Below are 27724 nucleotides of genomic sequence, written 5' to 3' on the forward strand. Positions count from 1 at the left end.
TCAACGTTAGCCTTGGTCTTACCCAATCAGGTACTCCCCTTTGCTGTTTAAAACTGACTTTCCCTGTCCATAGATGTGCCAATGTTTTAAAGCATGGTCTTTGCTTATGAAGTGGCTGGCTACTTAAACTGAGGATTTTCCTTCACCAGTTTGTATAACTTGCTGTCATTCTGTGAAGTACTGATTCTTTCCTGAACACTTGATTTCTCTTAATCATGGGCAGCAGAAAGTTGCAGACATCAGTAGCAGAGGTGGCACTTTCCTCCTGTACATATTATAGTTGCAGGGGGAAGTGCAAAATCAAGGTCATATGATCTTGTTTCCTGCTGTTGTGTAAGCTGGTTTTATTTGTTACTATGCTCTTAATCTAATGTCATTAACTAGTCAATACCTACAGCTAAAAGCCTTTACCTTAACCCAAAACCTAGTTGTATCCTCGCCCAACTTCAGTAGAAGAAGCCTACTTGCATATCCCCATCTATATCCCTCATTTTGTATAACACTATCAAATCTCTCTCCAATCTACATTCTAGGGGATAACACGAGTCCTCAAGTCCTGGCAATTTCCATGTAAATAAAATTGAAAGATCAAAGAAAATTTGCATCTTTCCTGTAGGATGACAAAAATTATTCCAAATTAGGCCTCACTGATGCCTTGTACAGCTTCAACTAACATCCGAACTCCTACTCGATAGCTTTCTTGTCTGCATTAAATTCCATCTAGTTCAGATCCCATACCAGCTTTGTTGTCTTTGCTGTCCTCTAAACCCCAATCTCGGAGTCATTGCAAATTTGCTGATCCAGTTAAACACATTGTCATCTGTATCAACAATGGACTCAGTACTGAACTCCACAGCACTCTGAGTCACAGGCCTCCAAGCAGGGAGGCAACCATCTACTGCAGTCTGCTCTCTCTACGAGTTTGTTCTAAATCCAGTGGACTGTTGGGTGTTCTACATTATAGCTCAATGTGGTCATGCCTTTCTTTTTCCTCTGTTCTGTCCATAAAACTCCACTTGACGACAATTCTAGTCTGTCTTGATGGAGCACTGCTGTGACTTCCCTGTCTACTCATGCCATCCCCTCCCACTCTTATCACATCCAAAACAGAGGTGACATGTATTTGACATATTCAAATATTGCTTTGCAAAGCTCTTTTACATCCTGCCCGCAACCTTAACAGCCTGTCAGTTATTTCCATTTACTACTTTGTTTTGGGTTTTTATGCAGCAGTAGTTAAGAAGCCGCAGGTCTTTACAACTCATTTGAATTTGTTTATTTATCACATACATTGAAACATACAGTGGAATGTATTGTTTGCATTAAGAACCAACATAACCTAACAATATGATGGGAACATTGTGTTTTATTTGGATCAGAAATGTAGGCCGAGTATGAATTTACAAAGGCATTAACTATTCCAGTATAAATGCTAAGCAGCTTTAACACAACTTGTGCATTTAAGACTGTAACCAAAATATCGTGGACAGTGATAGACAAGAGGGAATTCTAGCAAGGCATTTTGAAATGATGCCAATTGTAAACAATGCAGCCTGTTATTAATTCATTCTTTGAGGGAAAGGTTGAGTAAGCTAGGGCTTTTCTCTCCAGAGTGGAGGATGAGAGGTGATTTGATACAGTAGATAGCAGCACATTCTCTTTCCCAGGGCAGCAATGGCCAATACCAGAGATCGTCATTTAAGGGAAAAGTATAGGGGAGATATCAGAGGTAGTTTTATAGACAGTGGTAAGTACCTGGAACACTTGTATAGGGACATTTAAGAAAGTATTTAAATAGGCATGTAGATTTAAGAAAAATAGTGGGTTATGTAGGAGGGAAGGGTCAAAGTAGGTTAAAATAAGTTGGCAATGTGCTTTCCTGTTCCATTCTGTTACGCAGACTCAAATTATACAACGTATGATTTGAAACTTTAAAATATTGTGTCTAGTTGATTTCAGTGATTGAGGTAACATTTAGAAAACTTGCTACTAACGAGCTATTGAGAATATTTGCTACCATAATTTAGTAGAGCTGCCAAGTAAGCTTTCAAAGCCAAAATGCAGAAATAAAGGATTGGAAGGGGTGGCAGAAAGCATCTGCAGTGCAACTTTTTTGCAATTAGAATTCAGCCTTGTTATTTTTTTCAGCACATTAGCTTGCTTTGCACTTTGAGGTTGATTGCTTAAATCTGATTACGCAAACTAACAGTTAAAGTGACTATTTAGTACTTCGAGTAAATATCCCCACTCCCAAAAATCTTGCCTGCACGTTTTCAGAAAAAAAGCAAGATCAGCATAACAGATCTATCTTGAACAATACACAGGTAGTTAAATTCAGCCTTTAGGTAAATTTTCCGGTTTAACAGTCTCTGCTATAATTAGTCTATTAAAAAGCATTAAAGACCTGGCAAAGGTTAACATGCTTTTAAAAGGGCTCAGTGGAATCCTTTGTTTATTTAAATACACCAAGAGGGCAGACACCTTCAATTCAGACTGCATGTCCTCAGTTAACTTCAATCCAGCCCTTTCCTGTGACAAGTTTCAGATAGGAATACAGTCCTCTGGTTGCAGCACAATGACCCTGACTTCTAGATCCTGTTAACCTCTTGCCTAGTCAAATTACAGTTCAAATATAAAAATGATCCTTCTGGTCTGTGTAAAACTGCTCAAAATTTATAAAAAGCACAAACTTCAATTGCATAACTCAAAATTACCAACGTTCAATTCAGTCCTCATGCAGACATAGAAAAATATTGGAGAACTGCACAACTCATTGGTAGAAAACGGAAAGTGCACAGGTATGAAATTTATTTTTGGTTCAGATTCAATTAAGAATTAGTTTATATTCATTCAGGTGTCAGGATACTATCACATCTTGTCCAGTGTCAATTAAACTTCACTCCTCCATTCTGGCTGCGCATATTGTTCGGCAATGCTCATATCATTAGGATCTCCTGTCAAGTCAAATCAAACGATTAGTTCATTGCACAATATCCCACTGGTTCAGGGTGGTTGTTCTCTGCCCACACCCTTTCAGTACTATGAACAGTAGATAAAAATTATTCCATACAAGAAATCCAATCCAAAAAACACCACCAGCTCCTTCAATTCACATTTCAAGATAACATCTATTTCTTGCCTGGATGCTAGATACTTCTTGTGTTCTTTCTATAGGAAAACTATTACTAATGTTATAATTATTACACATTTAATACTTCATTTTTTTCTCCACAAGCTTTAAATGAAAGAATGGGTGTTTGCTTCCCCATTTGTAAACTCACCCATTATTCAAGTTAAACAGTTTAATTCAGCCTTGGATGTAATTATATCCACAGACTCCAATCTAAGCCTGCACTATAAGTCATGCTGGCAGTGACTTCTGAATGCCAAGGTATCACCGCATTGTGTTATTGTCCTACAAGCTTCTCAAGAGACTACCAGCATAGTATCCAATTCAAGAGGCCAGTCTTCATATGGGAACCAGTGATGGTACAACCAGGTATCAGAAGTACCAAACACACGTGCTCAAAACTCAACTGGCAAACAGTGCAATTCTATATTTATTGCACTACAACCAACGGTTTCAATGCAGAGGAAGGTTGTTTGTGGAGATACTAGAGGCTGGAATCTTGGAACAAACTGCTGGAAGAAGTTGAGTCAAGATGCAGTGTGGAGAGGTAAACTGTTGGGAGGTCAAACTAGATAAGGATGATGGGCAAATGGAAACATTAACCAAGGGAGAAGCAGCCCAGGTAGATAAGTGAGTGAAGCACATGTGGGGGATGGGTGGAAATCGTGAATAATAATAGTGAGAGGGGAACACGGAGTGTGGATTACTTGGAATTGAACAATTAATGTCCAAGTCTTTCAATTGTTTATAACTGGGCTTCAGATTTCATTTAAAATGTAGCTATTTCATAGTAGCCTGGGTCATCACCTGTTGATTCGGTGCCAAGGTTGAGCTGGTCAAGCTGATCAATGAGGTCATTTTCAATATCATCATCTTCAGCTTCATCTCTGTAGCCAGCGTAGCCTTGATTGAACTTGCAGTGATCTAGGAACCTGGCAATAAAGTGACAGAATCTGTATTGAGTAATCTGAACAGTTACTACTTTATATTGCATCCTTAAATTTTTCAAAATCCTGTTCAGACTCTGTCCCTCCCCATCCTTCTATTCCCTCCATGAGGTCTAACTTGTACATCCAACTATTTTTATTCATGCTACTGCCTGGCTATCTGACCCAAGCCTAATAGTTCAGACTCTGATGTTACTATATCTGGCTTAGGACAGGAGGGTAAATAGATTGCTGCAGTCAATCTTGCCTTCTATTCATAAATTTTCCTAAATGTGGATAGCAAACATTAACATGCAGGGTTAAGTCCAAAGTCCTTGATCCAAAGGAAAACAGTCATTCTGCCTGACCTAAATGGAACTGGGTAATTGAACCAGGTATAAATTTGACCATCCCATTTCATAACCTTTGCTTCAGACTGGACAGAAAGTTCCAAATAAACAGAAGATTTAAGTTCTTCACACTTCTCAAAGATTCTCTCACACACTACTCCATCAAACCCCAAAACCATTTTTTTCGCCTTGTGCTTATCTGACTTCTGCTTCGATGTATCTGCTATTTGACTCTACAACACCCAATGGCTTGTTTATTTTTAAAACACTAATTATAATGGATACGTCTCCCAAAATGTGCACCCTGGTTTTGGATCCATCATCATTGGGAAATATTTCCTTAAGTTTACCCTATCAAATATTTATATCATCTTAGAGAAGTATTAAGTTCATTGGCTTTCTACTTTCTGGAGACTACAGCCTGCACTTGGGTATGTACAGCTCTTGAGTCGTCGTCATGTGGCATGTCATATGAAGTGGGCGATCATGGTCTTTGACCATAATTGTTCTTGGAAACAGAAGTGGCATGCCATTGCCGTCTTCTGGGCGGTTTCTTTACAAGACAATGACCCCAGCCATTACCAATACCCTTTGGAGACTGGTGTCAGTGGTTGCATAAACCAGGACTTGCAATACGCACCAGCTGCTCATACAACCATCCACCAGCTGCTCCCACAGCTTCATGAGACCCTGATCGGTTGGGGGTGGGGGGGGGTGTGGTTAAGCAGGTGCTACACCTTGCCCAAGGGTGAATTCTACCTCCAACCCATTACCCAAAGCTCAGGCATAGAACCCAATTTTTTTTTTCCTTTCTTAACCTGATCAATGACACTTCATGTATATTAGCGGTATTGGGGATGCCCAGCCTCCTTCAAGGAATGCTTTTTATGAGATTGTTTACAAGGCTAACTTAGCTACGTGGTTGAAACGCAACTCTCAAGAGAACCTACTTTAATTATCATAAGAAATCAATACAGGCTTTGTTTATCCAAGAGCCAGGAGTAGTTAGATCTGCCATGATCTCATTAAACACCTGAGAAACTGAGGTTGAATAGCCTCCTCCCCTCCACAGGTTTCCTAACATGTTCTGTAGCTTCTAACTGATATGCTCCCCATCAGGCTCTGGCCAATAAAATATATTGTCAATGTGGCCAAAGTTTTCCACACTTGGTAAACTTCCACTTAAAATGTAAACAACAATTGCCACCCTCACAATATTCTATCTCAGCTATTTCCAGTATTTTGGAAACTTATTTTCAATTCCCTGAAATCCCTGTATAATCCAGACTGTTGGAGTCCGCAGCAATACCACTAGCCCCACCTAGGAGCAACTTCTGGAAAATTACAAGAACAATAGACATGACAGCAAAACAGGCATCACCACCAGCATCAAGCCACCTACCTCTTCCAGTTTGGGTCCTTGGTTAGGATTATAGGATTTCCAATCACTATCAACAGCGCCTTTGCTCTGGTCAGTGCAACATTAAATCGCTGTTGAAAAGAACAAGGAAGATTACTCAGATTCATTCATGTTTTTACATTATTTAAAGCACCATAGTAATACAGCAGTTCACTATGGAGGGGGTGGAAGGCAAGAGCATGAGGGAAATAGAATAGCACAACAGCCTTTCAGCCCACTGAGTCTGTATCAACCGTGATACCAATCTAATCCTCTGCCTGCACATGATCTATATCCTTCCTACTCTTGTGTCTGTCACTATCATATCAGCTTTTTCTACCTCTGTTGGTAGCACTTAAGTCATCTACCAATGATTATTTGACATTTCAACCACATGAAATCTATACTACACGTTTTCCAATCTTACAGATTTCTATCAGCTCAACACCCCGCCCTCCAATCTCTGATGTTCCAGAGGAAGAAAAATCCAAGTGTGTCTAACCTTAGAGCTAATACAAATGTGATTAGGTAGGTTGAGAAAAAAAGTTGGCATGGTGCCTGTTTCTACGCAATACAACTCTACGAAGGCTCTTGAACTCTTGCTTAGTGGACAACTGAAGTGTTCAACTTCCTCAAAACTAATGTACATGGATAATCTGCCTTCAATCATGCAGGGGATCTGTTTTAAGTTAAAAGTGTTAAACGAAAGAAGATGCAGAGGGTTGTAAATTTAGTCGGCTCCATCTTGGGTACTAGCCTACAAAGTACCCAGGACATCTTCAAGGAGCAGCGTCTCAGAAAGGCAGCATCCATTATTAAGGACCTCCAGCACCCAGGGCATATCTCTGCTACCATCAGGTAGGACACACAGAAACCTGATTCTGGAACAGCTTCTTCCCCTCTGCCATCCGATTCCTAAATGGACATTCCCTTGAACACTACCTCACTACATTAATATATTGTTTTTTTTGCATGATTTTTAATGTATTCAAAATAAATACACTGTAATTGATTTACTTTTTAAATTATTTTTTCTTTATTGTGTATTGCACTGAACTGCTGCTAAGTTAATAAAGTTCACGACACATGTCGGTGCTAATAAACCCGATTCTGTCTGCTCAGGATTTCATGGTACAATCAGAAGTGAAGCATGGAGTACCACTGGCTAATACTGAGCCCCCAACCCAAAGCTGGATTATGTAGATATTCATAAAATGAACATCTGTCTACACTTCAATAGTATTGAATTGACTCTAGAAAGTTTCAGAACTTTCTAATAGCAACTTTTTTTATAGCACTTAAGATTATTTTAGGTTGACCACAGTTTAGGAGTGGTTAGCGTGAAATGAATGTTCATAGTTACTGTTTTGCAGCACAGAAACAAGCCATTTGGCCCAACTTGTACCTACTGACAGTCACTTAATGGAGCTAGTCCCATTTACCAGTTTTGGCCAAAATCAGTTTAAAACTCTCTTATCCTGCCTACAGGAAAGATGTAAATATGGTTGTCACCAAAAACACTCAAGTTTCTACAGATGTACCATGAAGAGCATTCTAACTAGCTGGTATGGAGGGGTCGACTGCACAAGATTGAAGTAAGCTGCAGAGAGGTGTGAAACTAGTCAGCTCCATCATGGGCACAAGCCTCCCAAGACATCTTCAAGGAGCAGTGACACTAAAAGGCATCCATCATTAGGGACCCCATCACCTACGAGAAGCCCTCTTCTCATTGCTACCAGCAGGAAAAAGGTACAGAAACCTGAAGGCACACACTCGATGATTCAGGAACAGCTGCTTCTCTGCCATCCGATTTCTGAATGGACTTTGAACCCATGAACACTAACTCACTACCGTTTTTTCCCCACTACTTATTTAACTAATATATATTTAGTGTAATTGTTTTTCTCTATTATGTATTGCTGCCAGAAAGTTAATTTCACGATATGTCTGATATTGAAAATGCACAGGGAAATTTTACAAGGATGCTGCTGGGACAAGAGGACTGAGCTACAAAGAAAGATTGATAGGTTAGGACTTTACTCCTTGGAAGGTAGAAGATTGAAGGAAGGTTTGATGGAGGTAAACAAAATTGTGAGGGGCATAGATTGGGTAAATGCAAGCAGGCTTTTTCTACTGAGGTAGGGTGGGACTACAACCAGAGGTCATGGTCTAAGGGTGAAAGGTGAAAAGTTTAAGGGGAATATGAGAGTAAATATTTTCACTTGGAAGATGGTGAGTGTGGAATGAACTACCAGCACGTGGTAGATGTGGAGATGATTTCAACGTTTAAGACAATACTGGATAGGTACACAGATGGCAGGAGTATGGAGGGCCATGGCCCCAGTGCAGATCGATGAGAGTAGGAAGTTTAAATGGTTTGAAATGAACAAGGTGTGCCAAACAGCCTATTTCTGTGTTGTGCTTTTTCTATAACTGTACTTGTCTGAGAGTCTTTTAAAGGTTGTAACTGTACCTGCCAGTACCACCAGCAGCCCATTCACCACCCAGTGTATGTAAATGTCGCTCCTCAGGTTCCTTTTAAATCTTTCTGCTCTTGCCTTAAATCTATGTCCTCCAAGTTTAGACTCCCTTACTCAGGGGAAGAGTTGGCTATTCACATCCCTCATAATACAAAATCTGAGGTCACCCTTCAGCTCCTGCACTCCAGGGAAAAATCTAGCCTCTCCTTATTACTCAAACCTCTCGTCCTAGTAACATCCTCCTAAATCTTTCTTGCACCCTTTCCATTTTAATGGCATCCTTTCCATAGCAGGGTGACCAGAAGAACTGTATGCAATTATCCAAATATGGCCTTATTAAATGTTGTGAGGTATTAAAATTGGACAAATCATGAGAGAGGAATGACAGAAAGTGGTGTCAACTTACCTTTGGGTTTTTGAGGAATCCTAGATTGAAATCTTCATCCATCTGTAGGTAGTTTGAGCTGCTTCGGACAGTGGAGATGATGATTACCTTTCGTTCTTGTCCCTGGAACTCCTCGACTGATCCTACCTGATGAAGTGCAAGTGTATGAAATTACCAGCACACCACTCAAATTGTTCCTGCTGAGCCCAAGCACCCACTGATACTCTGCACAGGAGAGGCAGCAGATGCCAGAAATCTTGAGCAACGCACACATAATGCTGGAGGAGCTCAGCAAGGTGGACAACAGTTATGGAGGGAAATAAACAGTCGACATTTTGGGTCAAGACCCTTCATGAGGACTAGACAGGGAAGTGGCAGAAGCCAAAATAAGGTGGTGGTGATGTTGCTTTTGAGGCCAAAGTATCAAAGGCAAAAGCAATTATACTGTCACCTTGAACAATTAAAATTATAATCCAGCCTCCTCAGGTATACCAAATTAACAGGCTACCATCCAAAGGACTATCATGTTACATGCAGTGTAGTTCATGCTCATCAACACAAGAACACCTCTAGTTCAGTTGGTAACAAGAGGGTGCTTGGTAGTCAACTCCCACTCAAATCTAGTCTGATGCTCGCCCAGTGCAGTGGAAGAGTGGGATGCTCTAAATGAGACATAATATATTTAAATAGAAGGACATTTTAAGAACTGATTCCAAGCAAAATCCAAAGAGGATTAATATTTATCTCTCACCTTTCATTAGAACAGATTTTCTAATAATTAACATGTTTATAGTTTGTAACCCAACCGTGAGGAAACTGGCTGAACTATGTTAATGGGCATGATAGTTTGCAGAAGCTAGTTGTGTACTGTGCTGTCCCTCATTTAGAAACTAGCCCTGAAACTGCTGCAACTACTTGTGTACTTGTTTTCTTATATACAAATTTGCCATATAATTCTTCACAAGAGTTTAAAAACACTGACAAAAACTTAATCCAAAAGAATGCTGGAGGAACTCAGCAGATCAGGAAGCAGTCCTGATGGAGAGTATTGGCCCAAAATATCAACTCTATTCCTTTCCATAGATGCTGCCTGACCTGCTGAGTTCCCCCAGCATTGTGTGTGTGTTATTCTGGATTTCCAACATTTGCAGAATCTCCTGTTTATCCAGAAAGGCAAGCAGGTTTTGATGAGGTAGGAAATATTAGGGCAGGAATTCCTGAAATTAGACCTTTGCCAGCCACACTATTACTGGTATTAAGCTCAAGTATGACCAAGAGACAATAATGCAAGCTTCCAGGATTGAAGGGTTGCATCCACAAAGAGATTTGAAAACATTGAGAAGTTTTTAAATTGAGCTATTTATCTGGCAGCAGATGAGAAAGCACGGGCAACAAGTAATCACCAACTCGTATCTATTTGCAAACACAATGTGAACAAAGTTTCAGATAGCGAGGAAAGGCAGGGAGAGAGGACAATGTTAGCAGGCACTATAGGCAAAACATACCTTCAACTCTGTGATGTCATTCATTGCCTTCAGCTCTCTGTCCACTACATTTATTGCTTTTCTGATCTTTTCCACCTGTGGGAAAGGGAGAAGCAAATCAAAACTGCATTGCTCAGAGTTCCCTCCAGTAGCGAATAACAAAGGAGCAGCAATTCAGCCCATTGATCACTCTCTGCCATTCAGTCAGACCATGCCCAATTTGCATTTTATCCTCTTGTATTAAAAGGAGTTGAAAAATTTTTTAGACGATCTTGACCTTTGGGGGGTGGGGTGGTCTGCACAAATGACTTCAGCATTCAACAGTATAATTCCCTCCAGGCTCAACAAGAAGCTCAGAGACCTCGGGCTTCACCCTGTCTTGTATAGCTGGATCCTGGACTTCCTGTGTCAGATCATCGGGAGGTGGTAAGAGTGGGCTCCCTCACCTCTGCCCCTCAACACGTGCCCCTCAGGGCTGTGTACTAAGGCCCCCTTTTACTCTCTATATACCCATGACTGTGTTGCCACCCTCAGCTCCAATCTGCTAATTAAATTTGCTCTGACACTACACAGATTGGCCTAATCTCAAATAATGAGGCAGCCTATAGAGAGGGCATCATCACCCTGACACAGTGGTGTCAGGAAAACAACCCCTCCTCAAAGTTGCAAAAACAAAGGAGCTGGCTGTGGACTACAAGAGGAATGGAGACAAACTAACCCTACACACATCAATGGATCTGGCGTTGAAAAGGTGAACAGCTTTAAGTTCCTCGGCATTAACATTATCAAGGATCTCACGTGGTCTGTACATATGGCTGTGTGGTTAAAAAAAGGTACAACAGTGCCTCTTTCACCTCAGACGGTTAAAGAAGTTTGGTATGGCTCCCCAAATTCAAAGAACTTTTCTATTAGGATACGACTGCGGGCATCCTGACTGGCTGCATCACCGCCTGGTATGGGAACTGTACTTCCCTCAATTGCAGGACTCTGCACAGAGTGGTGCAGAGAGCCCAGTGCATCAGTAGATGTGAATTTCCCACGATTCAGAACATTTACAAAGACAGGTGTGTAAAAAGGGCCCGAAGGATCATTGGAGATCCGAGTCACCAGCTGCTACCATCCAGGAAACAGTACTGCAGCATAAAAAGCAGGACCAACAGGCTCCGGGACAGCTTCTATCACCAGGCCATCAGACTACTTAATTCATGCTGATGCAACTGTATTTCTATGTTATATTGACTATCCTGTTGTACATACTATTTATTATAAATTACTATCATTGCACATTTGAATGGAGATGTAACAAATATTTTTACTCCTCCTGTATAAGAAGGATGTAAATAATAAAGTCAATTCAATTCCTTAAAGCTTAGGGACGGAGAGGAGGTGCCATCAATAGGAAGAAGGGATACTTAAGTTCTCTACAACTTTCCAGCATCTCACACACAACTCTTTTTCATAACCAGTACTTCTCCAAACCCCAGCCTCTTGCACATGACCTCATCATACTTCAGTCCATCTCTGGCGATTGCCTTTGGTCACCTGGGCTATGTTTTATGGATATTATATATGGATAGCTTCGGTAGGCACCTCGGTCAGTAGGGATGAGTTGTGCCAAAGGGCGACTTCCTGTGCTGTATTTCCCTAAGATATCCCTCCACCAAACCACCTCAGATCAAGCATTTAGTTACTGCTCTCTATATCCTCCAAAGCCTTGTACTTCAGAAGTACCTCTCTATTGTTCTGACTCCAAAACTAGTCATTACATCGCTGACGTGCCGTGACATTTTATTCAATATTGAAAAGCTACTTTCTTAAAAAGGTAATTGAGAAAAGAACGAGAGTGGGAGTTAAGAACATTTTATCTGGTGATCTGGTCTCTAGTTTCTTAAAGAATGGTGGAAGCAGACTGTTAACTTTAAATGTAATTAGATAAATACTTAAAGGTAGTATTTAGGGTGGTTGTGGTGAGAAAGGTTAGGGGAGTGGACTATTGGGAGACTATTCTAGGGTTTGTAAAACCTGTTGGGATTAGAGCAGGGGGTCCAAACCAGGAGTCCACAGACACATCGCCTTAATGGCAAGGCTTTATGGTATAAAACAAAGTTGGGAATCCCTAGAAATAAGTGGCAGACACAGAGGATCCCCAAGATTCAGATACTCTGAACAGAGGCAATGATTTTTACTTGTTTGTGGTGGAGGAATGCTATTGATGGATCAAAAATTTGAGGAAGGTTGTCGCCGTGAAGCTGATGCAAGTGAAAACAGTGGCTGGGGATCTGTCAAGTTTATCCTTGCATTTCCTCTGAAAGTTATTTATCAACATCACACAAAGTGGAATTTCCAAACCTGTTTCCTGTAAGGCGTAATCACTCCAATTTCTTTAGGCGAAATCTTGGCATGACCTTTCTTTCCCTGGTTGGTCAGAAGGCTTTTGAGGTAGAACAGCACTTGATCAATCTCATCAACATTGAAGAAGGATGGGCTCTTCTCTTCTCTCTCATCTTGTCCAAGGACTCCATGGAAAATTATGGGGAAATTCTGGAATTCCAAAACATTCAATATCAGGATCTTGATCACTGCTTAATGCACAGAGATTGAAACTGACATGTTCAGTCACTAATTTGCACTCCTCCCCCAACCTCAAAGTGATTAGTCTTCTTTGAACACATTGATTTGCAATCATGTTTGAGAAATAGAATAATTAAAAACAATGGAAATGCATGGAAGGCTATCAGTTCTGTCATCTGGTTCGCCACTGCTGGTCTACAGATCAGTCTAGTCCTCAACAACATCAGCTATTTCATAGCTGCTCTGAGTGATCCTGATACACTGCTGCCTGCACAAGGACCCAATCACCACAGGGCCTCCTCTAGAAGTTGATAGGCAATAAATGCCAGCATCACCCACTTGTCAAAAATTTGTAAAGCACCTCCACCATGACATAACCATTGCCTGTAGAGTGGCCTCTGAGCAGAGGGAGTGATTTTAATTTTCATTCAAAAAGTTTACACTAGGACAGAAGGATGATTTAATAGGAAGCACTTTTTGCATGGAATAGGAACAGTGAAAAATCATACAACAGACCTTTAGAATTATTAAAATAGATTTATTTCCCTTCGGGGAGTTTGATGCTGAGGAGGAGGAAGATTGAGGAGAAAGAGTCCTAAAGTGAAAGACTCAAATTGGTTATGCAACAATCAAAGGATTTAAGAGAAATTTATGTCCTTAGACAGTTTAATGTAGTAGTCATAACTTAGATGTATTTAAAGGTGAATCTAAATAAATAAAAAAAGGAATAGAATAATATGAATTTATCAAGGGGTAGAAAGAGACTCGCATAATCAGCACTGAGTAACTGGGCCTGATTCTGTAGCATGTGGTTAATGTAATGGAAAAATGTTCCTGGAAATAAAGAGAAGCGACCATGGAGTGGAAATAAGATATGCAAGTAAAGCAAAGAAATGCAACATACCAAAGCTTGCATTTTGGAAACCCTTGCATTGTAGAAGGAAATGGTGACATAGAGCAAGGGGCTCCGTTGTCCCACTGCTAGGATGTAACGGTACAAGGATGCAAACATTTAAAAGGCAGTGCACAGGATAGCGAACGTACAGAAGGAGAAGACAGTTCAGACAGGCACACTGCAACAACACCTGCTGCAGATACTCCTCAAATTGATCTAGAAGATAATCCACCAACGGGTCTAAATCCCAGAACTTCACACAACATTGGTGGAATACTGTGCCTTCACCACAAGAGAAGCCCCAAACTTAGCTGATGAGAAGTGCAAGTAACAAGGCACTAGAAATACTCTTTGGGTCAAACAAGCTTACCTGCTTTGGCAAGTGTTCCCAGTGGCAGTACGAGCTGCTGATTATCGGATCAGCATGATTCTGAAGCTCTTCATCATAGAACAATTCATTAGGAATCTTGAGAATCTCACAATGGGACCTAATAAACACAGCAACCACAGACACTACTGCAAATAGTCAGACATACTGCGAGACTTTTCATTCATTTGGAAATCAAAACACGAGAGGCCATTTGCCCCAACAGGTTATGAGTTCAGTAAAGAGAAAGGGGAAGTACACACATAACCCAATTTGACAATATACATGTCTGTTCCCGTGTTCATCAACAGAGGTTCCCAACCGAGAATCCACAGGCCCCTCATCAATGGTAGGGGTCCGTGGCATAAAAAAGGTTGGGAACCCTGATCCAGTAGATGATCCAATCAAGGGGAAGCAGTTTAACACTGTGACATTTTCACCATTCGGTTATATCATAGCTGACTGCAAGTAATGCAGTTTTCTAAACACAATTTCTGCTGAGCTCCTGCTCTAGCACTGAGCACCCCCGTGAGCCATGTTGAAGAGCAAATGACAAACTGCATATGCTGGAAGTCTGAAATGGATTCCTGACTTCCTCATCAGGAGGGCAGAGTACAGATTGGTGATAACGTCTCCTAGCTGACAATCAACACAAGTTCAGTTCCACTGCTATCTGTAAAGAGTTTGTACGTTCTCCCCGTGACCATACAAGTTCCCTCCCACATTCCATACATGTATGCACAGGTGTAATTAGGTGGTACAGGCTCATTGCATTAGGAAGGCCTGTTACCTTCTGATGGGTCTGATTAAAACAAAGAAAAAGGGCAGGTTATCTGAAATTCCTGAGTTAACTAAAATTGCCAGGGCTACAGCATGGCATGATGGAAGTAACACACACGCAAATGCTCCTGATGAAGGATCTCGGCCCGAAGCATCAACCGTTCACTCTTTTCCATAGGTGCTGCTTGGCCCGCTGAGTTCCTCTAGCATTTTGTGTGTGCTACTTTAATCTGCAGCATCTGCAAATATTCTCTTGTTTGTGAAGGCAAGATGGAAGATGACCTGACCTCGTGTTGGGCTTGTTGAAACATTGTATGAGGCAGAAAACAGGTCACAATGGGTGTAGGATGGATAACTGAAGTCTGTAATGGTCATGGTCATGCTAGCATTCTGTAAAGCAGTCAACTAGCTGCATTTGATTTCTCAAATGTAACTGAGCACCTAAGAAATGTGGTGCACCAAATGGAAACAAGTGCAAATGAATCTCTGCTTCACTAAAAGGGTCATTGGCTGATATGAGGTAAAAGGGCAGGGACTGATTGCATCTCCTGCTGTTACAAGGGAACCTGCTGCAAGAAACTCACTGTACGACTTAAAACAGGGAGTCACTGGGGAAGGGTCTCCTCAGAATGTTGGGAGAGAAGTAAGAATGTCCGGTGATGGAATCATAGCTGACAGAAATCACAGGGCTGACGAGGAACCTGAGGGACGGAAGGAGAGAGGGAGAGGGATTGAGCAGAAGTGTGGGAAATGGAGGAGATATAAAGGGAAGCCACGATTGAGAAAACAAGGTGTATTGGATACAGAAAGTCTGGTCATTGGAAGAGATACTACAGATATGAAACTGGAGAGTGGAAAGAAATCCTTGCCGGAAGCAGGAAGTAGTTAAGATTACTGTGGGAGTCTGGCTATTGGTCACTAAGCCCTGTCAAGGAAAAAATAGAGAAGGGAAGTGGAGAGGTTTCTCAGGTTGCTCTCAACGACTTCCCACCTTAAAATCTGATTACCATCATGTACTTCAATAAAAGTGAGTAGCAAGAACTTCACAAGTATGCCTGACACACTTCAAACAACAACCACTGACCAGTGCACTCTACAGCCCTCACAAAAGGGAAGAAAACTGACTCGAGGGGGATTCCACCTTCTCCTACCAATTGCAGGTAAAATACAGCATCCATCTTAAGACTTTGAGTCTTGCTCCTTCGCCATATGGCTTCTACCCCCCAGACCTAACCATCTGCACAAAGGAACTGTCCAAGTTCAAGTCCCTGGCTGAGCCATGGATGACCACAGGAAGCGAATAAACAAGGATGACAATTCTTATTTGACTGTGACCCCAACTTGTGACCGAGATCTTGGGAACTCAGGGGAATCCACTGCCAAAGGCTCACCCATTCCAGGCGATGCCATTCAATCAGACTGTGGTCCAGCTACACTGTTTTTCCCCAGTCTGTGGCGCTTGCTGCAGGCAATCCGAACTCGGTACCATCCTCCACTCAACTCAGTCTTGCAGGCATTAAAATCTGCTCCCTCACCACTCCCCAGGGACTATTCCTCCACCTCAAAGCACCAGGAATCCTTACTTCCTGAAATCATGGGTCATTTTCATCCAAGAAAACATTAATTAATTATACAAGGGAGTAAATTTAGCAAAGCACCAATTTCCACACCCAATCCTTTTCAAGTTGGGTTGCAAACTCTTTGAGCCCAAATTTGGGCAGGGGCAAAGTCTGAAGGATTCAGATTCCGATTAATTTATTTATCACATGTACATCAAAGCGTACAGAGAAATGACTCTCTGTGATAAAACCAACACAACGCAAGGACGTGCTGGGGGCAGCCCGCAAAGTTTGTCACACATTCTGGAGCCAACATAACGTGACCACAATGCTTGGCAGAACGACGCAGAGCACAAGCAACGAAATAACAGCTTTCTTTCTTCCCTTCCACCCACTCACACAGACTGCCCTCCAACTCTGACATCTACAATCCTACACACAATGTAATATGCCTATAGAACAGTTGTACAGCTTTCCTGAAAGGGAAAAAAAACAAGTTGAGGAGAAAGATTAGCAAAAATTCATACAAATTCTTAGTAAAGTACGGAGGAGAGGTGGGGAGCAGGAGATATGGCTTTTATGTACTGCTCACGTTGTTTAAATAGCCCACAAAATAAAAACCCAAGGTCAAAAGGCTTACTCTTCAAACAGTGATCACTTGGCTGAACCACCAGGAAGCAAAGAAAACCATTTTCCAAGCCGTGGAAGAGAAAAGGTTAGTACAAAATGAAGCTGAGACACCGCAAGTCTAATCAGAGATCACAGGCCCAGGTTTTCTAAATATGACCTGTGCAGGCCTCACCTGTAATTGCGAAGAAGCTTTGTTACAAAAGTTTGGTCGTAAGATCCACTGTCTGGATCCTTCTGGTAAAGAGCATTCCCATTCATCAGCCGCTCCAGCAAAGACAATTCTGAAAGACACCATGAGTAAATGTCACTCAGACAATGAAGCAGACTTCTAAACTGAAGAATATGGCCTAAAAACACCATGTGAATGAAATTTATGAAACACCTTTCGAAACAGTTATTTCTGTATTTGAATTGCTCCAGAATGTTGCCCCGACTGCCTCCTTCCAGCTCCACGTTCCTCAAATCTCCACACTCTTCCAGAGCAAAATAGGCTTCTTTCATCCCATCACTGGTTTGCAAAGTCTACATTCCCCCCCCCCCCCCCCCCCATTCATTTCCCTTCCTTTAGAATATTCTTTAAAACTCTAACTACAGGCCACCTTTCCTAATGTGCATCATGTATCTGTTTGTGACCAATTACGCCACAAAGAATCTTGGAAAAAATTACAAAGCTCATCACTAAAATAAATGGCAGACAACTGACGTGGCCAATAGGAGGAGCCAGTGAAATACAACAATGTTTCCTGCCTCTCATCAGTGATCACACTAAGATAGCTGGGAGGTTCATAATTATCACATTACAGGTTGAGCAAGGAAGACCAATGCAATGTTGGAGTTCATTCCGAGAATAAAAAAACAGGATGTAATGGTGAGGCTTTACAAGATATTGGTCAGACCGCATGGAATATTGTTAGTGGTTTTGGGCTCCTTATCTAAGAAAGGGTATGCTGCATTGGAGAGGGCCCAGAGGAGGTTCACAAGAATTATTCCAGGAATGAAAGGGTACGAGGAGAATTTGATGTATTTGGGCCTGTACTTGTTGGAATTTAGAAGAATGAGGGGGGATCTCATTGAAATATATCAAACATTGAAAGGTCTAGATACAGTGGAGGTGCAGAGAAGATTTCCTATAGTGGGGAAATCTAGGACCAGATGGTACAGCCTCAGAGTACAAGGACATCCCTTGAGGAAGGAATTTCTTTCGCCAGAGGGTGGTGAAGCTGTGGAATTCACTGCTACTGAAGGCTGTGGAGGACAAGTCATCATTTAAAGCAGGCATTGTTAAGGTCTTAGTTAGTAAGGGAGTCAAAGGTTACAGGGAGAAGGCAGGAGAATGAGGTTGAGAGGGTTAATATATCAGCAATGATTGAATGATGGAGCAAACTCAAGGGGCTGAATGGCCTAATTCTGCTCCTATATTTTAAGGTCTTCTTAAAAAGACTAACCACAACTCATAACTTAAGAGTGATGACAGCGGGAGCACATCAAAGTGCATTTATTATCAATGAATGCATAAATTGTACAACCTTGAGATTTGTTTGCTTAACAGGCAGTCGCAAAGCAAGGAACCTGAAAGAACCTGAAAAAAAATAAGACCGACCCCCAGTACCCACAGAGAAAGAGAAAACAATACAAATCATGCAAACAATAGAAGCAAGCAACAACAACAGCATTCCAAACCAAATTGAGCCCTTAAATCCAAATCCCTGGAGCAGCTCGGAGCAGGCCAAAAGCCTCAGTATTCAGTCCATCATACTGGCGGGGCAAGCTGCCACATAGTTCAGAGACACAAAGCAGAGCAGCCAGGGGCAGTCTCATAGCCTTAGCATCATGGAAAGAGAAGCCCCCAGACTATCTGGGCCAGCGTTTGAATTGTCCGACCCTCGCTCTAGGAACTAGACCCAGCCACGGCGAATCTAGGCCTAGATTTCACTGCCAGAGAAGCCATTCTCAATCTCTCCAAATCAGGACTTCTGCTTAATGACTGTACCCTGTAATTATATGTGAATCTCTCCAAATCAGGACTTCTGCTTAATGACTGTACCCTGTAATTATATGTGAATCTCTCCAAATCAGGACTTCTGCTTAATGACTGTACCCTGTAATTATATGTGATTGTACCGTGTGTGGCTGTTGTTGGTGTGTTTTGCATCTTGGCCCTGGAGGAACATTGTTTCACTTGGCTGTATGGTTGAATGACAATTAAACTTGAACTCTAAAGACAACCAGGATTGAAAACAAGCCAACGTGTTGACTGATAGTGACAGAAGAGTGTGAATTTTGTAGATCAGGAGCTGTATATGTAATGTATTTGTGCAAAGTGTGCAAACCCCCAATGTTAGAAATATACAGTGTACAGCAGTCCAAATATCTCAAAGAATGAGTGATGATGGTAAAGAATTTGAGAATTGTTTACATCACTTAGTTACGGACTTGCCTACTATTGGGCACATCATCTTAATGAAGACCTCTAACCTTAGCTATTTATCTTGAGAAAAGACTACCAATACATCCTTCCAGACCCGCAGTGTTCTGGCATGTTTATTGAATCTTTATTTTTGCACCTTCTTCAGCTTTCTTGCTAAATAAGTAAAATGGAGAGCAAGAAATGCACTTTAGAACTGATGCACAATGTTAAGTGAACAAGAGGATATTAAGTAGCAGATTTGGAGCAGCTCTCATTTTTAATCAGTGACAGTTCAGCTATATTGGCACCTGGCCCAACAAGTGTTTTCAATCTCATTTTCAAACCTCTTCTCGGCATTTGCTCTCTTGCCCAGTTGTAACCTGGTTCAGCTCAATAACTCTCCAAGATCTCCACTCCTGCCATGCTGAATGAATGTTTTCACCTGTTCAATTCTTTTTCACTCAACAATCACTAGCCTTACCTTTATCCGCTTCGATCACCAGTTCCAGAATTCCTCCTTAAAATCTTTCCACCTCACCAGCCTTCTTAAAGATGTCTCTTTAACTCCACTTCATAGACCAAGTTTTGAATTAACAGATTGAATGAAGCTCTATATGAAGTTTTGTTTGATCATGTTCCCTTGACACTCCAAGATAGTAACCATAGCAAAAACACATCTGCAAAGCCCCATCTCTCAATCAGGCAGGTAATGCTGGTATCCGGTGGTTATCAATCCCACTGCTAAACCTCAAATCCTACCCTTCTGATCTAAATGTGTGTTGTCTGCAGCAACAATTAGAAACCAGCCAGTTAATTTCTGTTCTTCGTTTGAACTATGGCCAATCTGTGAACGGGGGCACCAGTAGAAGCAGCAGCTTCACGCAGATCCGCAAATGAAGATTTTAAAAAGCTGCTTTTCACAGAAGTTTTCAGAGTTTGAACTGTGCCCAATCAGTGCGTGGGATTCGTGTGCTAAGGCAAATGAAAAAATAAAGTGGGACAAGCTGAGCGGCCATTGTGTGAGTGGACCAGAGTTAGAGTGGGGAGGCGTTGGTTCATCAGGCTTGTTTGTGCAAGGTAAGTATCTGTTAAGTTTCTCCTGTTTTTATTCCTCATTCCTTATGTTGGGGCATAGTTAGAGCAGTGAGAATGACTCTAGGAGCAGTATTATCTACTTTCTGTAAGATGTAGGGATTCTGGGAGACCTACAGCCTTCCAGATAACCAAATCTGCACCAGGTGCACCGAGCCATAGCTCCTCAAAGAATGTAAGATGAACTGGATTTGCAGCTCGATGACCATCGGCTCATATGCGAGACTGAGGAAGTGATAGATATGAGCTACAGGGAGGTAGTCACCCCTCAGTTGCAGAAGGCAAGGCAACTGGGTGACTGTCAGAACGAAAGTAAGTGGGTATAGGAAAGGAATTAGTAAACCATATCCAAAGTGGTAGAGAGGGGGATGACCTACCAAGGGAGCTGCAGCTGCAGGGTCTCTGGCACTGAGTCTGTTGCTGTGGCTCAGATGAGAAGAGAGGTGAAGAGGACTGCAGTAGCGATAGGGGATTCCATAGTTAGAGGAATAGAGACGAGATTTTGTTGACGCAATACAGACACCCAGATGGTATGTTGCCTTCCTGGTGCCAGGTATGTCTCTGATCTGGACCTGGGCATTCTAAAGGGGGAGGGTGAGCAGCCAGAAGCCTTGATACACATTGGCACCAACGACATGGGTACGGAAGGCAAGGTGGTCCTGAGGAGAGGTTTTGGGGAGCTAGGTAGAAAGCTGGAAAGCAGGACCATCAAGAGTAGTAATCTCTTGATTGTTGCCTGTGCCACGCGCCAGTGATGAGCAAGATTTGGCAGAAAAATGCACGGCTGAGGAACTGGTGCAGGGGGCAGGGGTTCAGCTTTCTGGATCATTGACATCTTTTGCCTGGTAAAGATACAACTTGTACAAAAGGGACATTGTACCCAAATCCAAGTAGGATCAATAATCCTGGAAAATTTGCTAGAGCTGCTTAGTAGGGTTTAAACTAATTTGTCAGGGAGATGGGAACCTGCATGATAGGGCTGAGGATGGGGCATTTGGCTTACAAACAGAGGCAGTGCGTAGTGAGACTGCTAGCAAGGACAGGCTGATGACAGAGCAAAATTGTAGTCAACAGGATAAGTTGCAATGTAAAAGGGGGACAAAATTGAAAAGGTTGATGAATCCAGGACTGAAGGTGTTATATTTGAATGCATGCAATATAGGGAATAAGGTAGATGACCTTGTACCACAGTTAGAGATTGGCAGGTATGACGTTGTGGGCATCACTGTGTCATGGCTGCAAAAAAGATTATAGCTGGGAGCTCAGCATCCAAGGATACACACTGTAATGTAATGGCAAGCAGGCAGGCAGACGAGGGTGGTGTGGCTTTGTTGGTAAAAAAAAATGAAATCAAGTCTTTAGAAAGAGGTGATATAGGATTGGAAGGTGTCGAATCTTGGTGGTTACAGCCAAGGGACCGCAAAGGTAAAAAGACCCTGATGGGAGTTGTATGCAGACCTCCAAACAACTGTAAGGATGCGGTTTACAAGCTACAACTGGAGATAGAAAATGCATGCCAAAAGGGCAATGTTACAACAGTCATCGAGGATTTCAATACGCAGGTAGATTGGGAAAATCAGGTTGTTGCTGGATTCCAAGAGGGGGAATTTCTAGAATGCCTACAAGATGGCTTTTTTAAGCAACCTGTAGTTGAGCCCACTGGGGGATCAACGACTCTGGATCTGGTGTTGTGCAATGAACCAGAATTGATTAGAGCTTAAGGAACCCTTAAGAGAGGTGATTATAATATGATAGAAATCACCATGCAATTTGAGCTGGAGAAGCTAAAGTCAGATATATCAGTATTACAGTGGAGAAAAGAAGAGGAGCTGGCCAAAGTTAATTGGAAGGGGACACTAGCAGGGATGACAGCAGAGCAGCAATGGCTGGAATTTCCGGTAATAAGTCGGAAGGCGCAGGATAGATACATTCCAAAGAACAGTAGTATCCTAAAGGCAAAATAACAGTCGTGGCTGGAGCATGAAAGACAAACAGATGGCATATAATAGAGCAAAAATTAGTCTGAATTTAGAGGATTGGAAAGCTTTTAAAAACCAACAGAAGACAACTAAAAAAGTCATAAAGATGGAAAACAAAAGAAAGTTAGCAAAAAATATTAAAGAGACCAAACGTTTTTTCAGATCTATATATAGAGGCGAGACCCCTAGAAAATGATGCTGGGGAGGTAGTTATGGAGACAAGAAAATGTTGGACGAACTAAGTAAGTATTTTGCATCAGTCTTCACTATGAAAGACACTACCAGTGTGTCAGAAGCTTGAGAGCATCAGGGCAACCATGGACCCCCGGTTGGGAAACACTGTTCTAAATGGAGAGAAAATTTTTAAAAATCTGAGATGCAAAGGGCCTTGGAAGTCCTTGTGCAGGATTCCCTAAAGGTTAATTTTCAGGTTGAGTCTGTGGTGTGGAAGGCAAATGCAATGCTAACTGGAATATACATTAAAAGTAAGGATGTAATGTTGAGGATGTATAAGGCACTGGAGATGGCCTCACTTGGAGTAATGTGAGCAGTTTTGGGCCCCTTATCTGAGGATGTGCTGCCGTTGGAGAGGATTCAGAGGAAGTGCATGATAATAATTCCAAAGGTGAAAGCTTACCATATGAGGAACATTTGATGGTTCTGGGCCTGTACTCGCTGGAATTCAGAAGAATGGTGGTTGGGGGGGAAGAGAGTGGTATCTCATTTAAAACTATCGAATGTTGAAAGGCCCTGATAGAGTGGATGTGGACAGGATGTTTCCTATGGCAGGGGAGTCTAAGACCAGAGGGGACAGCCTCAGTATAGAGCAACATCCATTTAAAATGGAGATGAGGAAGAATTTCTTTAACCAGAGAATGAAGAATTGGTGGAATTTGTTGCTACGGGTTGTTGTGGAGGCCAAGTCATTGGGTATACTTAAGGCAGAGGTTGATGGATTCTTGATGTCACAGCAGAAGGGATACAGGGAGAAGGCAGGACAGGGAGAAGGCAGGAGATTGGAGCTGAGAGGAAAAATGGATCAGCCATGACACAGCAGATTCAGTGGGTCAAATGGCCTAATTCTGCTCCTATATACATTATGGTCTATGATCTTATGGTTATTGAGCTTTCGTGAATGCAAAAAACTGGGGGGGACATCAATTAAGCTTGTGATGTAAAAAAAATGAAAATGAATGAAAGCTGATGAGTTTGGCAAAGCGACAATGAAACTACTCATTCATTTACACTTGCAAATGGCACCAGGGTAGAATATCAGAAAGGATCCAAAAGGAACACTGAGACCAGTTAAAAGTTCAAACATCCTGCGCAGGTAGGGAGCAAGAAGGAGATCAGAAAGCCCACCTCAATCCACACTTACCTAGTCCGTGCTTGATGGCGATGGGAGATCTCAGTACAGGTCCCAGCTGCTTTGGATCCCCGACCAGAACCAACTGTCCACCGTCTTTGTTGTTGTCCAAATCCATTGGATCTAGCAATCCTTGAAGAGTAAACCTTGGGCATCAATACACTGAGAACTGTACAACAGGCAACATATGGCATGGGTAAGGTTCAGATTCGAACTCACTCTACTTAACAATTCATCTTGCCCTAACCTTGATGGAGCTCCCCCTACTGCATCATGATTAAAGATCAAGATCAGCTTTGTCACAAGTACATTGGAACACATAGAAAAATGCCTGTTTCTGTCAACAGCAACACAGAACTCCTACTACTCATGAAGTCAAACCCATATATTTTTGGAATGTGGGAGGAAGCCCACATGGTCACATGGAGAATATAAAAAATCCTGATAGAGAACAGCGGGAGTTTGAACCCAGACTGCTGGTACTGTAATGCTTTATGCTAATGTTACTACATCGCCCTATAAAAAGACACTTATTTAATTTGCCACATAATACTTGTCTAAATGAAGGTGAAATGGGGGGAAATTCTGTTCATGTGGAGCGAGTCCACTAAAGGGTTTGTTCCACTCATCCTTCCAAGTAACAGTCAGCCCAATAGTTGCACCACGTCACAGAGTTGTATAGACAATGGCTCTCTACCGCTCACTTTCTGTTATAGTTCTTCATTTTCTCTGCGCAGGTTATCCTCCTTACTAGCCTTCTATCTTCTGAACAGGAGAAGATCTAGGATGGAAAATCATGCAAGTAGTCACCTCATCTGGTTCAGTTGTGAATCATGACTGTTAAAGCTAGTTCTGTTCCCCTTGAGAACAGAAAGGTTTGAGATGTACTTAATAAAAACTTGACATTTCTGAAGCAACCCAAGAGATTCTGGAGAAACTCAGTGGGTCAGAGAGCATCTATTGATGGAAATGCACATTCAACGTTTTGGGTTGACACCCTTCATCTGGACTTGAATTTCTAAATCTTGAATAAGAAATAAATTGACTCTAGTGGCTAGTAATCAGGAGACAGACAAAATGCCTGCTAAAAAAGGATCAAGGATCAATTTTATTCACCACGTACATTTACATGTTATTATGAATTTGGTGTGGCGTGTTGGTCAGGTAGCAACTTGAAACAAAAAAAAATTCAACAATTTTACAGAATACTATAAAAAAAAGTTTGAGGTTCAAGCGCGGATAGGAATAAAATGCGCATAAATACAGCACATAGGTACCAGCATGTATTTACAATGTAAAAAGTGCTGGAAACAGGAGGGAGAGAGAGTTAATGTTTCAGCTTGGTGAGCCCCCCCTCCCCCCCATACAACAAAATGACTTCCACAGCAAGTTGTTATCTGGAAGGAACTGTAGGAAAAAGATGGAACAGCTATTCCCAAAAGGAAATCAGATAAACATAGCAATGGGAAAAAGAGCAGTGGAGATGAATGTGGACTGCTCTTCTATAGTCAACTCATTTTGTGCTGTACCATTCACAGTCACTGTGATGTGACTATAATCATATTCTAGTGTATTCACCACACAAATTCCATTCTCATTAAATAGAAAACCAAGATGTTGGAAAGAGTTGGGCCAATGATCAAAACAACAGCTGCTACTCTGAGAGAACTAGTAAACAGTCAAAGAAAAACATGAACACAATGCAGTCTAATACTTCACGGGAAATCATTCTTCAATGTGCAGGGCCATCAAAGGAACTTTCCAATTCAGCTCACTCTTCTTCTTTTGCTTCACTCCTATGAATTTCCTGTCTTTCAGATATTTAATGGCCTTTAGGAAGTTGTTTGATCTACCTCCACCAAACCTCAATGTTTTCCAGATTACAATTTGCATCATTAAGAAATTTTCACCTACCCTTTGCACCCGATGTTTCTACTGTTTATTTAGAATGGTGGTCTCTGCAAAGAGGAGAATGGTTGAGCTTATCATTTCTTTGGCAACTCCTTTGGTGTTGAACCTGCATTAAAATCCTCCTTCCCATCTATACTTGAGTACAACCACAACTTTTCCAGTCTCTCCACAGAACCAGTTTTTGGCTGTATTCTAGTAAATCTCATCGCTGTGTGGATTGCAGGCATGGGCTTGATGTAAATTAATTTAACTTCTAGCCTCGTGATTTTGATCACTTACCTCATGGTCTCCAGTTAATATAATCGTAATTGAAATCTCTGTGGTAGAAAGTTGTTTTTCTATCCCTATTAATTGGAATTGAATGCCGAGAGAGGCAAGTGGTTGCACTTTGATAGGACCAACCAGGGTAGGTCTTACAGAGTGAACGTTGAGCACTGAGTAAGTAATACAGTAGGGCAGAGGGATCTGGTAATACAGGTCCATAATACATTGAAAGTAGATAGGGTCTTAATGAAAACTTTTCACACATTTGCCTTCATAAATCAAATAATTGAGTACATGAGATGGAATGTTATGTTGGAGTTGTATAAGACATTGGTGAAGCCAAATTTGGAGCATTGTGTGCAGTTTTGGCCACTTACCTACAAGAAAGATGCAAATAAGATTAGAAGAGTACAGGGAAAGTTTACAAGGATGTTGCCGGGTCTGGAGGACTTGAATCATAAGGAAAGATTGAATAGGTTAGGACTTAATTCCTTACAACATAGGAGATTGCTAGGAGATATGATAGAGGTATACAAAATTATGAAAAGTATAGACAGGGTAAATGCAAGCAGGTATTTTTCCAGTAAAGTTTGGAGGGACTACAAGCAGAGGTCATGGGTTAAGAGTGAAAGGAGAAAGGTTTAAGGGGAGCATGAGTGGAAACTTCTTCACTCAGAGGGTTGTGAGAGTGTGGAATGAGCTGACAGCACAAGTGGGTTCACGTGAGCTCGGTTTCAACATTTAAGTGAAGTTTGGATAGGTACGTGAATAGTAGGGGTATGAAGAGCCATGGTCCCAGCGTTGGTCGATGGGAGTAGGCAGCTTAAATAGTTTTGGCATGGACTAGATGGGCCAAAGAGCCTGTTTCTGTGCTGTACTTTTCTATGACTCCATGACATCTCTTTCAGACTCGAGCTCTATATGCACTGAGGCTGAATTAAGACTCAAACAGAAGAGTCTGACAATGACAATAAAGGGGCATCATACCTTCTGTAATAAATACAACTTCCTCACACTTATTATAGCCCCATATCATCCGAAAACCCTGTAACCAAGGACACTAAGCTGCTAGCTCCATCCCTCTTTAAGCAACACACACCTGAGGAATTCATCAGGTCAGGCAGCATCCATAGGGGGGGAATAAAAAGTCAACACCTCAGGCCAAAATCCCTCATCGGGACGGGAAAGGAAAGGTCAGAAGCCATAATAAGGTGTGTAGAGGGGAAGGAGTACAAGCTGGTCGATGATAGGTGAGTTCAGGTCAGGGAATGTAGGAGGATGGGGGAAGAGGGGATGAAGCAAGAAGCTGGGATGCTTGAATTTGGTCAGAGAGCAGGATGTTTATCACTCTGGCTCTCCCTATCTGTACTCGAGGGGCAGGGTGGCCACTTCCTGAAACATGGAACACTATAGAAACCCCGTGGAATTGGCCTCTTGTACAATGTACTTGGAAAGGGCAGAGGAGATTTATCAGAGTGGAACATGCAGTGATATAGATCAGCTGGAGAAATTGGAACTGATGACCTGAGAAAGATGACCCAGTGTATACAACGCCTATAAAAGGTATTCACCCCCCCCCCCCCACCACCAACCAGGAAGTTCTCATGTTTTATTGTTTTACAACATTGAATCACAGTGGATTTAATTTGGCTTTGTTTACACTGATCAACAGAAAAAGACACTTTTGTGTCAAAATGAAAACAAGTTTCTACAAATTGATCTAAATTTATTACAATTATTAAACACAAA

General features: G+C 41.8%; 1 protein-coding gene across 1 annotated transcript in view; it reads right to left on the reverse strand.

Moving 5' to 3' along the window:
* Window positions 1-1261: 1261 nt before the first annotated feature.
* Window positions 1262-27724, reverse strand: part of LOC140717231 (putative helicase MOV-10) — a 71523-nt gene continuing 45060 nt past the window's right edge. Inside the window, exons 14-22 of the mRNA XM_073030573.1 lie at window positions 23813-23932; window positions 17129-17237; window positions 13991-14108; window positions 12504-12695; window positions 10176-10250; window positions 8692-8817; window positions 5809-5897; window positions 3938-4062; window positions 1262-2954 (exon numbers count right to left, since the gene is read on the reverse strand). Of these exons, the coding sequence (XP_072886674.1) occupies window positions 2890-2954; window positions 3938-4062; window positions 5809-5897; window positions 8692-8817; window positions 10176-10250; window positions 12504-12695; window positions 13991-14108; window positions 17129-17237; window positions 23813-23932 (1019 nt within the window). The 3' untranslated portion in view covers window positions 1262-2889. The remainder of the gene's footprint in view (window positions 2955-3937; window positions 4063-5808; window positions 5898-8691; window positions 8818-10175; window positions 10251-12503; window positions 12696-13990; window positions 14109-17128; window positions 17238-23812; window positions 23933-27724) is intronic.

The sequence above is a fragment of the Hemitrygon akajei genome, chromosome 27 (genome assembly GCF_048418815.1).
Source record: "Hemitrygon akajei chromosome 27, sHemAka1.3, whole genome shotgun sequence".
NCBI classification, from domain to species: domain Eukaryota; kingdom Metazoa; phylum Chordata; class Chondrichthyes; order Myliobatiformes; family Dasyatidae; genus Hemitrygon; species Hemitrygon akajei.